The sequence below is a fragment of the Vulpes lagopus genome, chromosome 3 (assembly GCF_018345385.1).
Source record: "Vulpes lagopus strain Blue_001 chromosome 3, ASM1834538v1, whole genome shotgun sequence".
Lineage (NCBI taxonomy): Eukaryota > Metazoa > Chordata > Mammalia > Carnivora > Canidae > Vulpes > Vulpes lagopus.
In genome coordinates this window covers 33,122,376-33,134,689 of record NC_054826.1, presented here as the reverse complement: position 1 = coordinate 33,134,689, position 12,314 = coordinate 33,122,376, and the positions used below count along the sequence as shown (strand labels likewise).

The 12,314-nt window shown below is 51.7% G+C and overlaps 1 protein-coding gene and 1 long non-coding RNA gene across 4 annotated transcripts in view; one reads left to right on the top strand and one right to left on the bottom strand.

Annotated features, from left to right (window-relative positions):
• The window catches only part of LOC121486180, a 28,824-nt gene extending 22,465 nt beyond the window's left edge, over positions 1-6,359 (bottom strand). For both annotated transcript variants that reach the window (XR_005986562.1, XR_005986563.1), the window contains exon 1: positions 6,112-6,359. This is a non-coding gene — a long non-coding RNA (uncharacterized LOC121486180). The remainder of the gene's footprint in view (positions 1-6,111) is intronic.
• On the top strand, positions 997-4,522 carry HAND1 (heart and neural crest derivatives expressed 1). Of its 2 annotated transcripts, none has more exons than XM_041746967.1 (2): positions 997-1,908; positions 3,512-4,522. In XM_041746967.1, the coding sequence occupies exons 1-2, from the start codon at positions 1,357-1,359 to the stop codon at positions 3,614-3,616; spliced, it is 657 nt and encodes a 218-aa protein (XP_041602901.1). In that variant the 5' UTR covers positions 997-1,356; the 3' UTR covers positions 3,617-4,522. The 2 variants fall into 2 exon arrangements, with proteins under 2 accessions (XP_041602901.1, XP_041602900.1); XM_041746966.1 differs by having other exon boundaries at positions 1,212-1,908; positions 3,515-4,522.
• Positions 6,360-12,314: the final 5,955 nt, after the last annotated feature.

Below are 12,314 nucleotides of genomic sequence, written 5' to 3'. Positions count from 1 at the left end.
CCCCGTGAGAGCCTTGGGAGAAGGCCCCTGTGGAGAGAACCAGACCGCCCCAAAGAGGCCCTAGCTGGGAGGGGGTTAGAGTGGAGGTCAGCACAGCCAGAACCTCTCTCTGCTCTGCTGGGTGTGAGATACCAGCATGGTAATTCTCTGGCTGCGCCAGCCTTGCGAATCGAGTGGAAGTTCTCGGCCCTTCTGTATGTGTTTACTACCAAACATTGATTTCTCCTGGTGTGAGCCTTGGTGCAAGCCTTGGCACTGGGGTCCTTAGACAAGTGAACATTCTCAGGCAGTGATGACCTGGGTGGAGTGACCTAATGTAGCCAAACTTTGGGCCCTCCATCTGGCCTTTGGATGGGATTAGGCGCCCAGGAGGTGAGAAGAGTGCCTCCCAGGCCCTGGAGCCCGGAACAAATCAGTAAATGCCTGTGGGCTTGGAGCCTGACTTCCTCCACCCCTCCTCCCCCACACACCAAGTCTTCTTCTTCAGCCCCTGGTCAGTCGTGGATTGCATGGATGCCTTGGGCAGAGTTGGGATGGGGCACTTCTGGGTTGCACAGCCCTAGCTGGATGGGGTTGATGACTAGGGGCTGGGAGTGCTTAGGGGAAACCATTAGCGGTCTGTGCTGCCTCCAGCAGGGTTCTCTGGCCTTCTGGCTCTGGCACTGAGCGGAGTAGTAGATGGAGCTCAGGACTGAGAAGGGCGAGAATTCCCATTCTGAATCCTGTACAGTCAAGAAACAAGAGACTTTCTTTCTCCAGGTCTCAGTTTCCCTATCTGGAGAATCGAGGGGTGGGCTCAAGGTAAAGGCCTTCTTTTCACCGGATGATTCTGGATTCCTTTCCTTGAGTCCACAGGGAGGAGGTGGCAGCCACCGTCTAGGGTGTTGACAGGCCTGGGCCTCAAGTACGGAGCCCCCGCCTCCCCCTTAGCCGGGAAATGGGGGTGGGGAGGCGGAGGCGGGGCCGCCTCCCTGTCCCCGCAGGCGGCCTACAGCCGTGCGGTGCCGGCTCGCTGAGCTTAAAACCCAGGACGGCCACCCCCTTTCCTCCTCCCCGCCCCCCTGCCATTGGCTCCAGGGAGAGGTTGACATCAAAGCCGTGGCCTTATATAAGCCAGACCCTGCAGGGGAGGCCGCAGAAGGGTTAACTAGGTCTGCGGGCCCGGCGTCCCAGCCCGGGACCCAACAGGCGAGAGGCCGGCGGGCTGCGCGCCTGTCCGCAGCCTCGCCCCACACTCTCCCCAAGCCGGCGTCCAGCAGAGCGCCGCCCCACAGCCCACGGGTGGCCCAGGCAGTCTCTGGGGCGCATGGGGCGGCGCTAACCGGGCTGGCGGCGCAGGCCAGGGGCCGCTCCAACATGAACCTCGTGGGCAGCTACGCACACCATCACCACCATCACCACCATCACCACCCACACCCAACGCACCCCATGCTCCACGAACCCTTCCTCTTCGGCCCGGCGTCGCGCTGTCACCAGGAGCGGCCCTACTTCCAGAGCTGGCTGCTGAGCCCCGCGGACGCTGCCCCAGACTTCCCCGCCGGCGGGCCACCGCCCTCAGCCGCGGCGGCCACCGCAGCCTACGGGCCCGACGCCAGGCCCGGCCAGAGCCCCGGGCGGCTGGAGGCGCTCGGCGGCCGCCTGGGCCGGCGGAAAGGCTCAGGACCCAAGAAGGAGCGGAGGCGCACGGAGAGCATTAACAGCGCGTTCGCGGAGCTGCGCGAGTGCATCCCCAACGTGCCCGCCGACACCAAGCTCTCCAAGATCAAGACCCTGCGCCTGGCCACCAGCTACATCGCCTATCTGATGGACGTGCTGGCCAAGGACGCACAGGCCGGCGACCCCGAAGCCTTCAAGGCCGAACTCAAGAAGGCGGATGGCGGCCGCGAGAGCAAGCGGAAAAGGGAGCTGGTAAGTCGGGGGCCTGTGGGCTCCGGCTAAGGGCCCGGCTTGGTGAGCCCCGGCAGGCCCGGGGCACGGAGGAAGGAGTCTGCATCGCTGTGCGAGCGCGTTTGAGAGGCTGCGGGGAATTCTGAGGCTGTAGTATGGGACCGTGTGCGCGGCGGCGGCGGGGGCAGCTTCGTATTTGAATTCATTTGTAATGTGGGACAGTCTGTAAGGCTGTGAAAGAAGACAGTCTTCAAAGGATCCCTTTTAAGGATCCTTTGGAAGCTGCAGACCTGAGAAAATGTACACATCTTATATTTTGCTCCCAATTTCAAGGGGGGCTTGATCCATTCCTGGGCTTTCCTGGAATCCACGTTAAGAACGCTGTAGAAACTTGTTACTTTAATTTGCCTCAGTGTGGATTTATGCACGTGGACTCAGTTTTCAAAGAGTTTTTGCTGAACAGGCTAGGCCACTTCCTAGCACCGATAGGGAAACTGAGGCCCAGAGTGGGACGAGGGATTAAAGGCCACCTACCCAAGGAGTCAGAGGTGAAGCTGGGGTAAAACAAGTCAGGTCTTCTGTTCCCAGCCCAGATCCGGTCCCACTGCTCCACTGCCCAGCGAGCTAGTTCTGAGAGCAACCTTGTTGGTTTTGTGTGTAAACTCTGACAAGCAAGAGGCACGGGTCTTACCCACTGCTTTTGGCTTTGGAGATCGCAATCCCTACTCGACCTTTCTCCATCCTCTCCAGTGAGGGCGACACTTTCTGGAGGGCGGGTCAGCTGGCCCAAGGGCTCTGGGACGCCTGAGGGCGGTGATTTCCAAGCTAGGGAACTCGTTTCTCTAAATTGGTGTGTTCGGGCCCGCCGCAGCAAGTTAGGAGTTGACCAGAGAGCCCCGCCAGGTTTTCTTTGCCCTGCAGGGGCTGTGGTAATCTAGGGAAAGCTCCTTGGGGGAGACCAGGAAAGATAGATAGGCATCAGGTCTCTAAACTGCCACCGGGGTGGAGGAGAGGCAAGCCGAGGGACGCGTGGTTGCAAGGAGTTTTGGGGCGTATCCTCACCAACTGCTCGTTGCCGCCTCTTTCAAGTAGCACCGCTAGGTTCTTGCTAAGAGCCAAGAAGGAGGATAGTGGGCCAGGCCAACTGGTTCCTCCTTTCCTAGCCATCCGAGGCTCCTAGTGCACTAGCAGGGGCCCAACCCAGTCGCCAAGCCCAGACGCTTATCCTGGTGGGAAAGCGAGTGGGACTTGGGGGTGGGGGGGAGAAGGCCCACGAGAGGGAAAAATTGTTGATTCCCACTCTCCCCATTCCAATACTGGTGGCCGTCCTTTGGCGCCATAAAGCACAAACTTATGCGCATCAGTTTCACCAAGCACAGAAAATTCTGGTTACCAAACCTCCAGAAACTGCCCATCCCATTCCGGCCCCCAGAAACTCTGGCGCATAAAGGCAAATTTATGAGCCTGTTTGCCTATTTTGCAAACAGAAATCGCTCACTTATTTAAAGGCGCCCAGTTACTGCTCCCAAAACCTTTTCCCCACCCCAACTCTATGCCTGGGCGATAGGAGTAGAAAAATTTAAACCTGTCTCTCGCCTCTTTTCTTGTGTGTGTCCTCTGGCAGCAGCAACACGAAGGCTTTCCTCCTGCCCTGGGCCCAGGCGAGAAGAGGATTAAAGGGCGCACAGGCTGGCCGCAGCAAGTCTGGGCGCTGGAGTTAAACCAGTGAGCCGAGGCCGCGCCGAGGACCCGCCACGGCTGCCCGACCCCGGAGCCCCGGGAGGAGAGGAAGGCGGCGGCGAGGGCCAGGCTCTGGGTGCCAGGGGCTTATGGGGGCGCATCCCGCAGAGCCTCTGCTGCGTGCTGGCAGGTCGCCAGCTGCAACAACACACTTGGATCGCACGTGCAATGTCATTTGAAATTGTTTTTAATACATTAAGAGAAAGAGAAATATATATATATCCACCCCCACCCCTGAAACTGAGAGGGCGGCTCTTGGCTGCACAATGCAGGAGAGAGGGACTGCGGGACTCAAGCGCGCTAAAACGCACCCTTCCAACCCTTCTGGGGCGAATTTCGAAGCCCCTATGCTTTCTCCACTTTGCCTACTGGCTCTTTTCTTGTCCTCCCCGACCGCTTTGCGGCAAAACCCCCGGGGCGCTCTCTTCCCTAATGAAAATGCAATAAGAGGAATCAATAGTTTTTGCCAGGGAAAGAGAACCAAACCAGGAAGACGGAGGGCTGCCTTTTGTTGCTCTCCTTCAAACAGTGGTGTTTTATTTTATTTTATTTTATTGTCGCTGCACTTCCTATTTAGTTCCAAGGGAAACACTTTCTCTCCCTCCTTCCTTCTTTCTTCCTCTCCCTTCCTTCCTTCTTTCCTCTCTTCCTTCTTTCTTCTCTTCCTTCCTTGCTTCCTTCCTTCTTTCCCTCCTTTCTTTGTAAATAAAAACTTTTCCCTACGTTGAAAAGTTTTTATGTATTTAAACTACCTACCATGCCTGCTGCGCTCAGGTGTTTATTACCCCATCCCTACCCTTTTTCTACCTCAAATCTATAAGACCACTCACCGCCTCCTCCCTTTGCCAAAGCAGTATCTATGCTCTTGACTAATAAAAGATTTTCTGAAATCGGAGGCAGCCTGCGTGTTGTCTTGGTGGGTATATCCGCTAGCCCCATCATTTCTGCTAGGTGGAGAATCTTCTGTTCTGACTTCTCTTTTGTTAAATGTTCTGACCAAACAGCAAATCAAGTCAGGAAAGGGGGGCAGATGGAGGATTTATTCGTGGGACAAAGAAAAAAGTTCTTAGAATATAATGGCTGGACAGGATAACTTCAGTGAACCCACAGAAAGGAAAACTGGAAACGAATTAGGCCCAGAGAGGACAGGCTAGGATTTATGTGGGTCAGCATTTCAGCTGATGTGTGGGATGGTATGCACACCGGTGTCTGCAGGCGGTGGTTTGGGGTTACTGGGAAGGGGGCTTGTCATACAAGCAAATGGCATCTGAGGGCATTGCAAGTCGACAGAAGGGGATGCTCTGGGGAATAGGTTCATGTAAGTGAGCTTCTTCGGATCTTATAGATGTGCGTGTAATGGTCCAGGAACTCACACGGAGCCCCGCAGCTGTGCGAGGGCCAACCACCGGGTCTGCCTAGCACAGCTCCCTGAGCGAGGCAAGAGCTCGACAAATCCTAGCGGCTATTACTTTGTACTCGACTAAAATAAGCTCGTGAGTGCTTGTGGTTACATTGAGACAATTAGGTTTCTTTCCAGGAACAAAGCACTAAACAAATATTTGTGAGACAGCATGTGGATTTGTGCAAAGCGGTGGAGTGTGTGTGCTTGCTAATTCGGGCACTCGTGCCGGACAGCTGGTTTCTGTGCCCCCACAAGCGCACCCATGATTGGGTGTGAGGATAAATAAAAGCGTGTGCATATGCCAAGGCGCAGATGCGTGGAAGGCTAAAGTGGGGCAGGCAAACGCCGGCGTTTACGTGTCCCTGAATAACCGTGTACCGACAGGCAGCTCTGCGCGCCGCGGTGCGCTAGGCACCCGGCGAGGGGCTCCGGCGCGTCCCGGCACAGCTCCACGGCTGCGCGCGGGAACGCCCGGTCTGCGGGGCCTGCACCCCGCTCCGCGCTCGCTGCTAGGGAGGCGCGCGCCCCGGGCGCGGGGCCCTGGGCGCCCTCCGTGGGCTGGGCGTGCGCCGAGGAAGGAGGCCCCGGGCAGCGCCGGCACCAGGCGTGTCCAGGGCGCCTCGCCCCGCCGTCGGGGTGAATATGGGGCCCCATTAGACTTGGCTGTAAACACCGAGGCAGGAGCCCAACGGCCTCGCCAGCCCTTCCGGACGCGAAGGAGTTAATAAAAGGTGTTTTATGGGTGCGAGGAAACGGTGGGGGAGGTGTGAGCGTCTCTCCACTCCGACCCCCTACCTTTCCCTTTTTTCCCTCTCGCCACCCGCCGCCAGATCAAACGCGCCCGCGATTTAACTAGGGCAACACCTCGCGGTAATGAGCCGCCCGGCACACCCCTCCCCCGGCTTCAGTCCCCAGGCCCTCGGGGAGGAGCGGAAAAGGAAAATCGAAGACTTTTTTTCTCCTTCTTTCTTCCTTTTCTTCCCGAGAGCTGAGAAGTCCCTTAGAAATCGTGGCACGCATGGGGAAACTGAGGCTCACGGAGCAAGCCGATCCTGGTGCCTCGGACCCGGAGGGGGCCTTACCTGGATTCGAACCCGGGGCTCCGGCTGAGCTCACAGATGGCCTCCTGGCTCTCCCCGGAGCCCGGCTCCCTCGCCTATTTTTAGCGCCGCGAGGTATCCTAGGCACGGGAGGAATGCGCACCCGCGTCCGCTCCCCTGGAGCCCTGGCCCGCGAGCGCGGAGCGGGTCCCCGGGGGTGCGCCGTGCCGCCGTGCCTGCGAGGGCGGTGCTGGAGCCTCCGCTTCGGGCCAGCCGCGGCTCAGGCCGAGGACCCGCGAGCCGAGCCGGGGAGCCGCGCGGAGCGGGGCGCGCGGCCGGACCCCGCTGGGGAAGCCCAGCCCCCGACGGGCGCGGCGCGGGGTCTCCGCAGGGCGCCTGCAGACGCGGCTCCCGCCCCTCGCCTGCCGGTGGCGCCCCCTCCTCCAGCGACCGGCTGGGGTCACCCGCCCTGGCATCCTCGTTCTCTCCCTGGGGTCCACGCAGGTTGTCGGAAACCTGCCTCTCAATCCCCCCAGGCGAAAACCCGGGCGTTAGCAATTTTGAAATGAGAACAGCACTTTTTTTTTTTTTTTTTTTTTTTTTTTTTTTTTTTTTTTTTTTTTAAATCCAAGGGGGAATGGAATGGTCACCAACTTAAAAGTAAATTCCAGGAATTTATTGCAAGGGAATCCTCCCTGATGTTACAAAGTTTTAGCAACAGGGACTATTCTACTGAAGAGTGAAAAACACAAAAGACCCCAATGTGTTATAATTACAGAACTGGCTAAATAAATCCATCAGTACGGTGGGTTACCACACAGCCCCTAGAAAAGGTATGGGAATGGACACGGAGATTGTGCATGATATATTAAGTGGAGAGGAAAACAAAACAAAACAAAACCTCCCAGGTTGCTAAAGACTGTTTATTGAGACCTGCTTTATGTAAAACTAGCTAAATAGCATTCATGGAGAAAAAGTGGAAGAATGAACATCAAAACATTTATACCTCCACCTCTGAGTTTGGGGAAAAAGGATGATTTTGACTTTTCCTTCTGCTTAGCTATATTTTTCTTTTTAGCTATATTTTTCTATGTTTTAAAACAATTAGTATTATTTTTACAACAACAAAAATTATGCTGCAGGTTTTTTTTTTTCTGATTTCTTCAGTGGCTGGTGTATTTTTTGTACACTTTACTCAACATACATTAATTGAGCACCCACCTGGTGCTAGGCACTGCGGGTATAAATGTAACAAATAAAAAAGAATCCTAATAATCACCACTCATTCACATACAATAGTAAATACTTGTGAAGAGTTTTATTATTCCTTCCATGCAGTAAATATAATCTTTTCTTACATCTATTTATTTTTTTTTCTTTTCTAATGTTGAAAACCTATTAGTGCATGAAATAATCAAAGCAACAACTAAAATTTGTAGAGGAAATTAGGCCCTTAGCATGCATTATTTCATTTATGCCTCATGAAGATTGCACAAGGTGAAAAGTGAGGCAGCCAGCTCTGAGAGGTGAAGGACATTGTTCAAGGTCATAGGGCAGTAAAAGGTGGGTTGGCTTGGATCAAAGGGCAGCTCTGGCTGCCTCAGAGACCTGGCTTTTCCCCACGTCTCAAACACCTCCAGGATGTGTGTGTGTGTGTGTGTGTGTGTGTGTGTGTGTTCATACAAATACAGCCTCCTTTAGTCAAATCTTTCTTGGCCCCCAACGTAAGGTAGAGAAAGAAAGAAAGGGTTTGGGGACAGAATCTGGATTCTAACTCCAGCCTTCACCGGTAACACTCTTCCTCTGTGGGTCAGAGTGGACCCCATCTATAATGTGAGGAATGCAGCAGGTTTCTCAACCTCTGGGTTCTCTCCTGACTGTAACACCCTGACTCTGATTATCTACTCTCTGCTGGTGAAAACACCATGTTATTCTCTCTCCTGGCCTCTGATATTTGTAGAGTGCACTCATTTTTCCTTGGAACTTCACTTCTCTAAGCATGTTTTTGTCCCCACCGAGAGAGGTGAAATGACCAGCTCAGGGTCACACAGCTAGTGGAAGACTGAGCTAGGATTAGAAGGCCAGTCTGCAGGCTTCAGGCCCTGGAGTCCCTTGGAAAAGGCTCTGGATCCATTCTCTTCACGCAGCTAACAGTTAAGCTTATGGTCGTGCTAAATCCCCATAAAAGAAATGAAACCAAGAAATCAGCCAATCTCATTTTTAAATGAAAAGTGACTAGGAAGAAAAAATATGCAGGGTCTGAAGTGTCTGAAACCAGCCTCCTGATTTAAACCTAATTTGTCTGAAAAAAAAATTTTTTTTTTCAGCCAAGAGAGTTTTTACAGCTGAGCTCTCCCAAACCCATAAAAAATAAGGTTTATATGGGAAATAGTGAAAGACTCTTAACTATAATACACAGCGTCTAATGTAAGCAGACATAGACACTATATAAAGCTCCTACAAATGTTATTAAAACAAACAGAAATGCACATTTATCCCCACAGAATGGACAATGGTAGTTATCGGACTTACAAAGAGTTCCAGAAGTCCTATTTTCACTGAAATGTTCGAAGCACCCCATAACACTGGGACCTCAAAGATCCTTACCCACCCTCCAAACATTTCCCTCATTTTACAGGAAGGGGAAACTGAGGCCCACGGAGCAGAGGGACTTGCTCAAGGTTACCGCGGGGAATTGTATGCTTTCCCCCCTGTGTTTAATTTTGACTTCTAGCGCAGGATATAGAACAATGCAGCGGCCAAGTTACTGAAGTTACAAGAGTCTGTCCAAGTTACCGAACATTTCTGAACCTCGTGTCCTCACCTACAGATTGGGAGAGACCACGGCTGCACCTTCCTGGGCTGTGTGAGGACTGAATGAGAAGAGGCATGCAAAGTAGTGCACTGAACATGGTAGATCTGTTTTGATGATTTTTTTTTTTAAGATTTTATTTATCTATTTGAGAGAGAGGCAGAGAGCGCAGGAGTGAGGGGGAGGAAAAGGGAAAAGGGAGAGGGAGAAGCAGACACCCCACTGAGCAGGTACACTATCCCAGGACACTGGGGTCAGGACTGAGCGGAAGGCAGATGCTTGATCAATTGAGCCACCCAGGTGCCCTTATTTTTACGATTTCATTTCACTGCCACAACAGCCTGTGAGGCACTGAGGATTTATTTTGGTTTGTTTTCTTGTTTTAGAAAGGTAAGGATATAGAGGTTTCCCCACTTTTCGGAAGTTTGTGGTCTACTACTTTACTTTATGAAAGACCTATGTTAGTACCTGTTTTCTGCTAACCAAAAGAAATTAGAAGAGGAGTTTCACTTTTATGAAAAAAGCAAAAATAGCATTAAGTGTTTGTTTTGCAGTGAGGTGTTAAAGACGCAGCATGCCCCTCAGCAGCCAGAGTGGCCGCACCAAGCTTCTTCCCTGGGAACTCCTCTCAGCATCCCAGCATCAAGCTACCAGAGCTTGAAACTGTGCCTGTAAGCATCGGTGCTCTAGCTCCATTTATTTTATGCATCCATTAGCAAGATGTGTCCTAAGGTACCAGGAAAGCCTAGAAAGTTTTTTTTTTTTGGGGGGGGGGTGTCTGGGAATGCCCGCTTTTTTTTTTCCCATATAGATTAATGGTAATTGCTTCTTTGCTTTTGCCATTTGGACTTACAAAATGTGTCATAGGAATGCTCTCCTTTCAGATAGTGGGGTGGGGGTGTGTGTGTGTGAAACCTGTATTTTTCTCTCTTTTTTAAAAAAGATTTTATTTATTCATTCATGAGAGACCTACAGAGAGAGGCAGAGACACAGGCAGAGGGAGAAGCAGGCTCCATGCAGGGAGCCTGATGTGGGACCCGATCCCGCTGGACTCCAGGATCACGCCCTGAGCCAAAGGCAGGCGCTAAACCACTGAGCCCCCCAGGGATCCTGAAACCTGTATTTCTAATTGGCACAGAAAGTTGCAGTGACTTGCCCAAGGGCACTTAGCCAGGGAGTGGATTCCTGGTTCAAAGCCCTTATATTCCACATCATTCAGGTAAACCAGGGCAGGTGGGCTGCAGTAGTGGAGTTTCTGAAAGTAAGGCAGCAGTATATAGTAGAAGTATAGTATTTGTAATAGCCACAAATGCAAGCCATGTATGTAATAACAATTTTTTTAGGAGTTGCATTAAAAAAGTAAAGAGAAACAGGTGAAATTAAATTTAACAATATATTTTATTAATTACTTATGTACATAATGTATTTATTTGATTCAGTATGTCTAACCTGTAATTTCAACCTGTGGGCAATATAAAAATCGTTAATGAGATATTTTACATTCCTTTTTCCATATTACATTTTCAAGTTCAGGAGTGTGTTTTAGACTTAGAGCACCTCCCAGTTTGGACCACATTTCAAGTATTCAATAACCATACTTGGCTAATGGCTACCATATTGGACAATGCACATCTTTTTTTTTTTTTTACTTTGTTACACTTTATTAAACAAACAAGAATTCTTTAATTTAATGCCAATCTATATGCATATTGCTTGTCTAAAAACTGTATTTATTAGTGGGTTCATGTGACTCAGGGCCTAACAAATTCTACATATCGTGTCTGAGTGCTGTGTTCCCCAGGTCCTTCCACATCTGGATTAGGCGCCCCTCATACTGTGGGCTTCCAACCCTCATGTAGACTAGCAGGTGAAATCACATGGGCGTCTCTGTTGAAATGCCCCATATTCTGATTTTACTGGACCGCCACCTTTGTGGGTTCACAGGCTCTCCTGTCTCACACATTACTGCAGCTGGAAATTAAATCTAACTGCTGGACAATGCACATCTTAAGGCTCATGTAGCAGGAATATTAAACACAGTGCTTTAATTAATTATATCTATAAATAGCCACCATTTACTGAGCACTTACTGTGTACCAGACAGCAGCATGCAACATCTATGGGCTCAATTACCTAACAACCATGGAGGGTAGGTAACTTATTCACAGTCACGTAACTAAGGGCTGGCATGCAGACCCAACTCTTCTGTCTCCCGAACCTGCAATTTGAGCTGTTGAGTTCCATGAGTTTGGGAGACATTAGCAGGGCTGTAGTTGGGCAGTGAGGTGTGGAGGGTCCTTTGGAGTATTCCACACAGTGAGTAAAGCCCTGGGTTCCAGATCCAAGCCTACCATGAGTCAAGTGACCTTGGCCCATTCATCTTGGGTCCGTTTTCTAATCTTTAAGATGGGCTATGATGCCTTTCCTCAATCCACAGAGCTCTTGTCAGGCTAAAAAGGGAAAAAGTCTTTCAAAGTGTTTTGAGATAGAGACTATAGCACAAAAGATAAGGCCAAGGTCAACAGGGAGGTTGGAACTGACCCCCAGGCCTGTACTCAAAACCAGATGAGCTGGTTGGATAAGCTGAGTGGTCTTGGACAGATATCTTCACCTCTCTGAGCTCCAGAGCCCTCTTCTGTAAATGGGAAAGCAGAGTGGGTCACAGAGATGTTATGGTCCAGTAATGATTAGACGATGATTGGAAAGCTCTCAGGCTGAGCCAGGGTAGGCAGTGGTAATCATGAGCTATCCTTAGTGCCTCTGTTGTAGTTGGGGCTGGGCTGCAGGGCCTGATCTGGAAGCAACAGGGAATGGCAGGGAAGGGGAAAGGAACATGGCTTCCCCCACCCCCGAGATATGGCTCTTGGCTCAGGGTAGTATTCTGGTAGCCCATTGGTGGGGTGTGGGAGGTGTCTTAGTGTGCAGGAAAAGCACCAGACCCAGTCAGTGGTCAAGAGAAGGGGTTTTAGCCTGCCGTGTGACCTTGGGCATTTCCTTGTCCCCACTGGACCTTGTTGTCATCAGTAGAACGAGGGGGTAAGGCCAGAGATCTCACTCCCCTTCTGCCTTGGCTGTTAGGATTTTACTACTGTGGGAATCCAAGCAGTCACCAAACACAGCACCCATGAGAAAATACCCCTGAGCCTTCCCCTCTGGGGGTGGGGGGAGGAGGGGGGAGGGGGGCTGCCGCTGGGGGAGGGCGCCACCTGGTGGCCATACAGCCTCCTCTCTGTTCAGTGTGGAGAAACCTGTTAAGGACTCCAGACTGGGGTGAGCAGTGGCCCCAGAGCCCAGGGCACACTTTTTCTGACTTCCTTTGGCAGCTCCGGGGAGCAGAGAGGGAACCCACCCAGTGCCAGAGATAGGAGTCCTGGACATGAGGCTAACTCCTGAGGGATGTTGGGGTTTTGCAATCCAAGATCTCTGAGGCCGT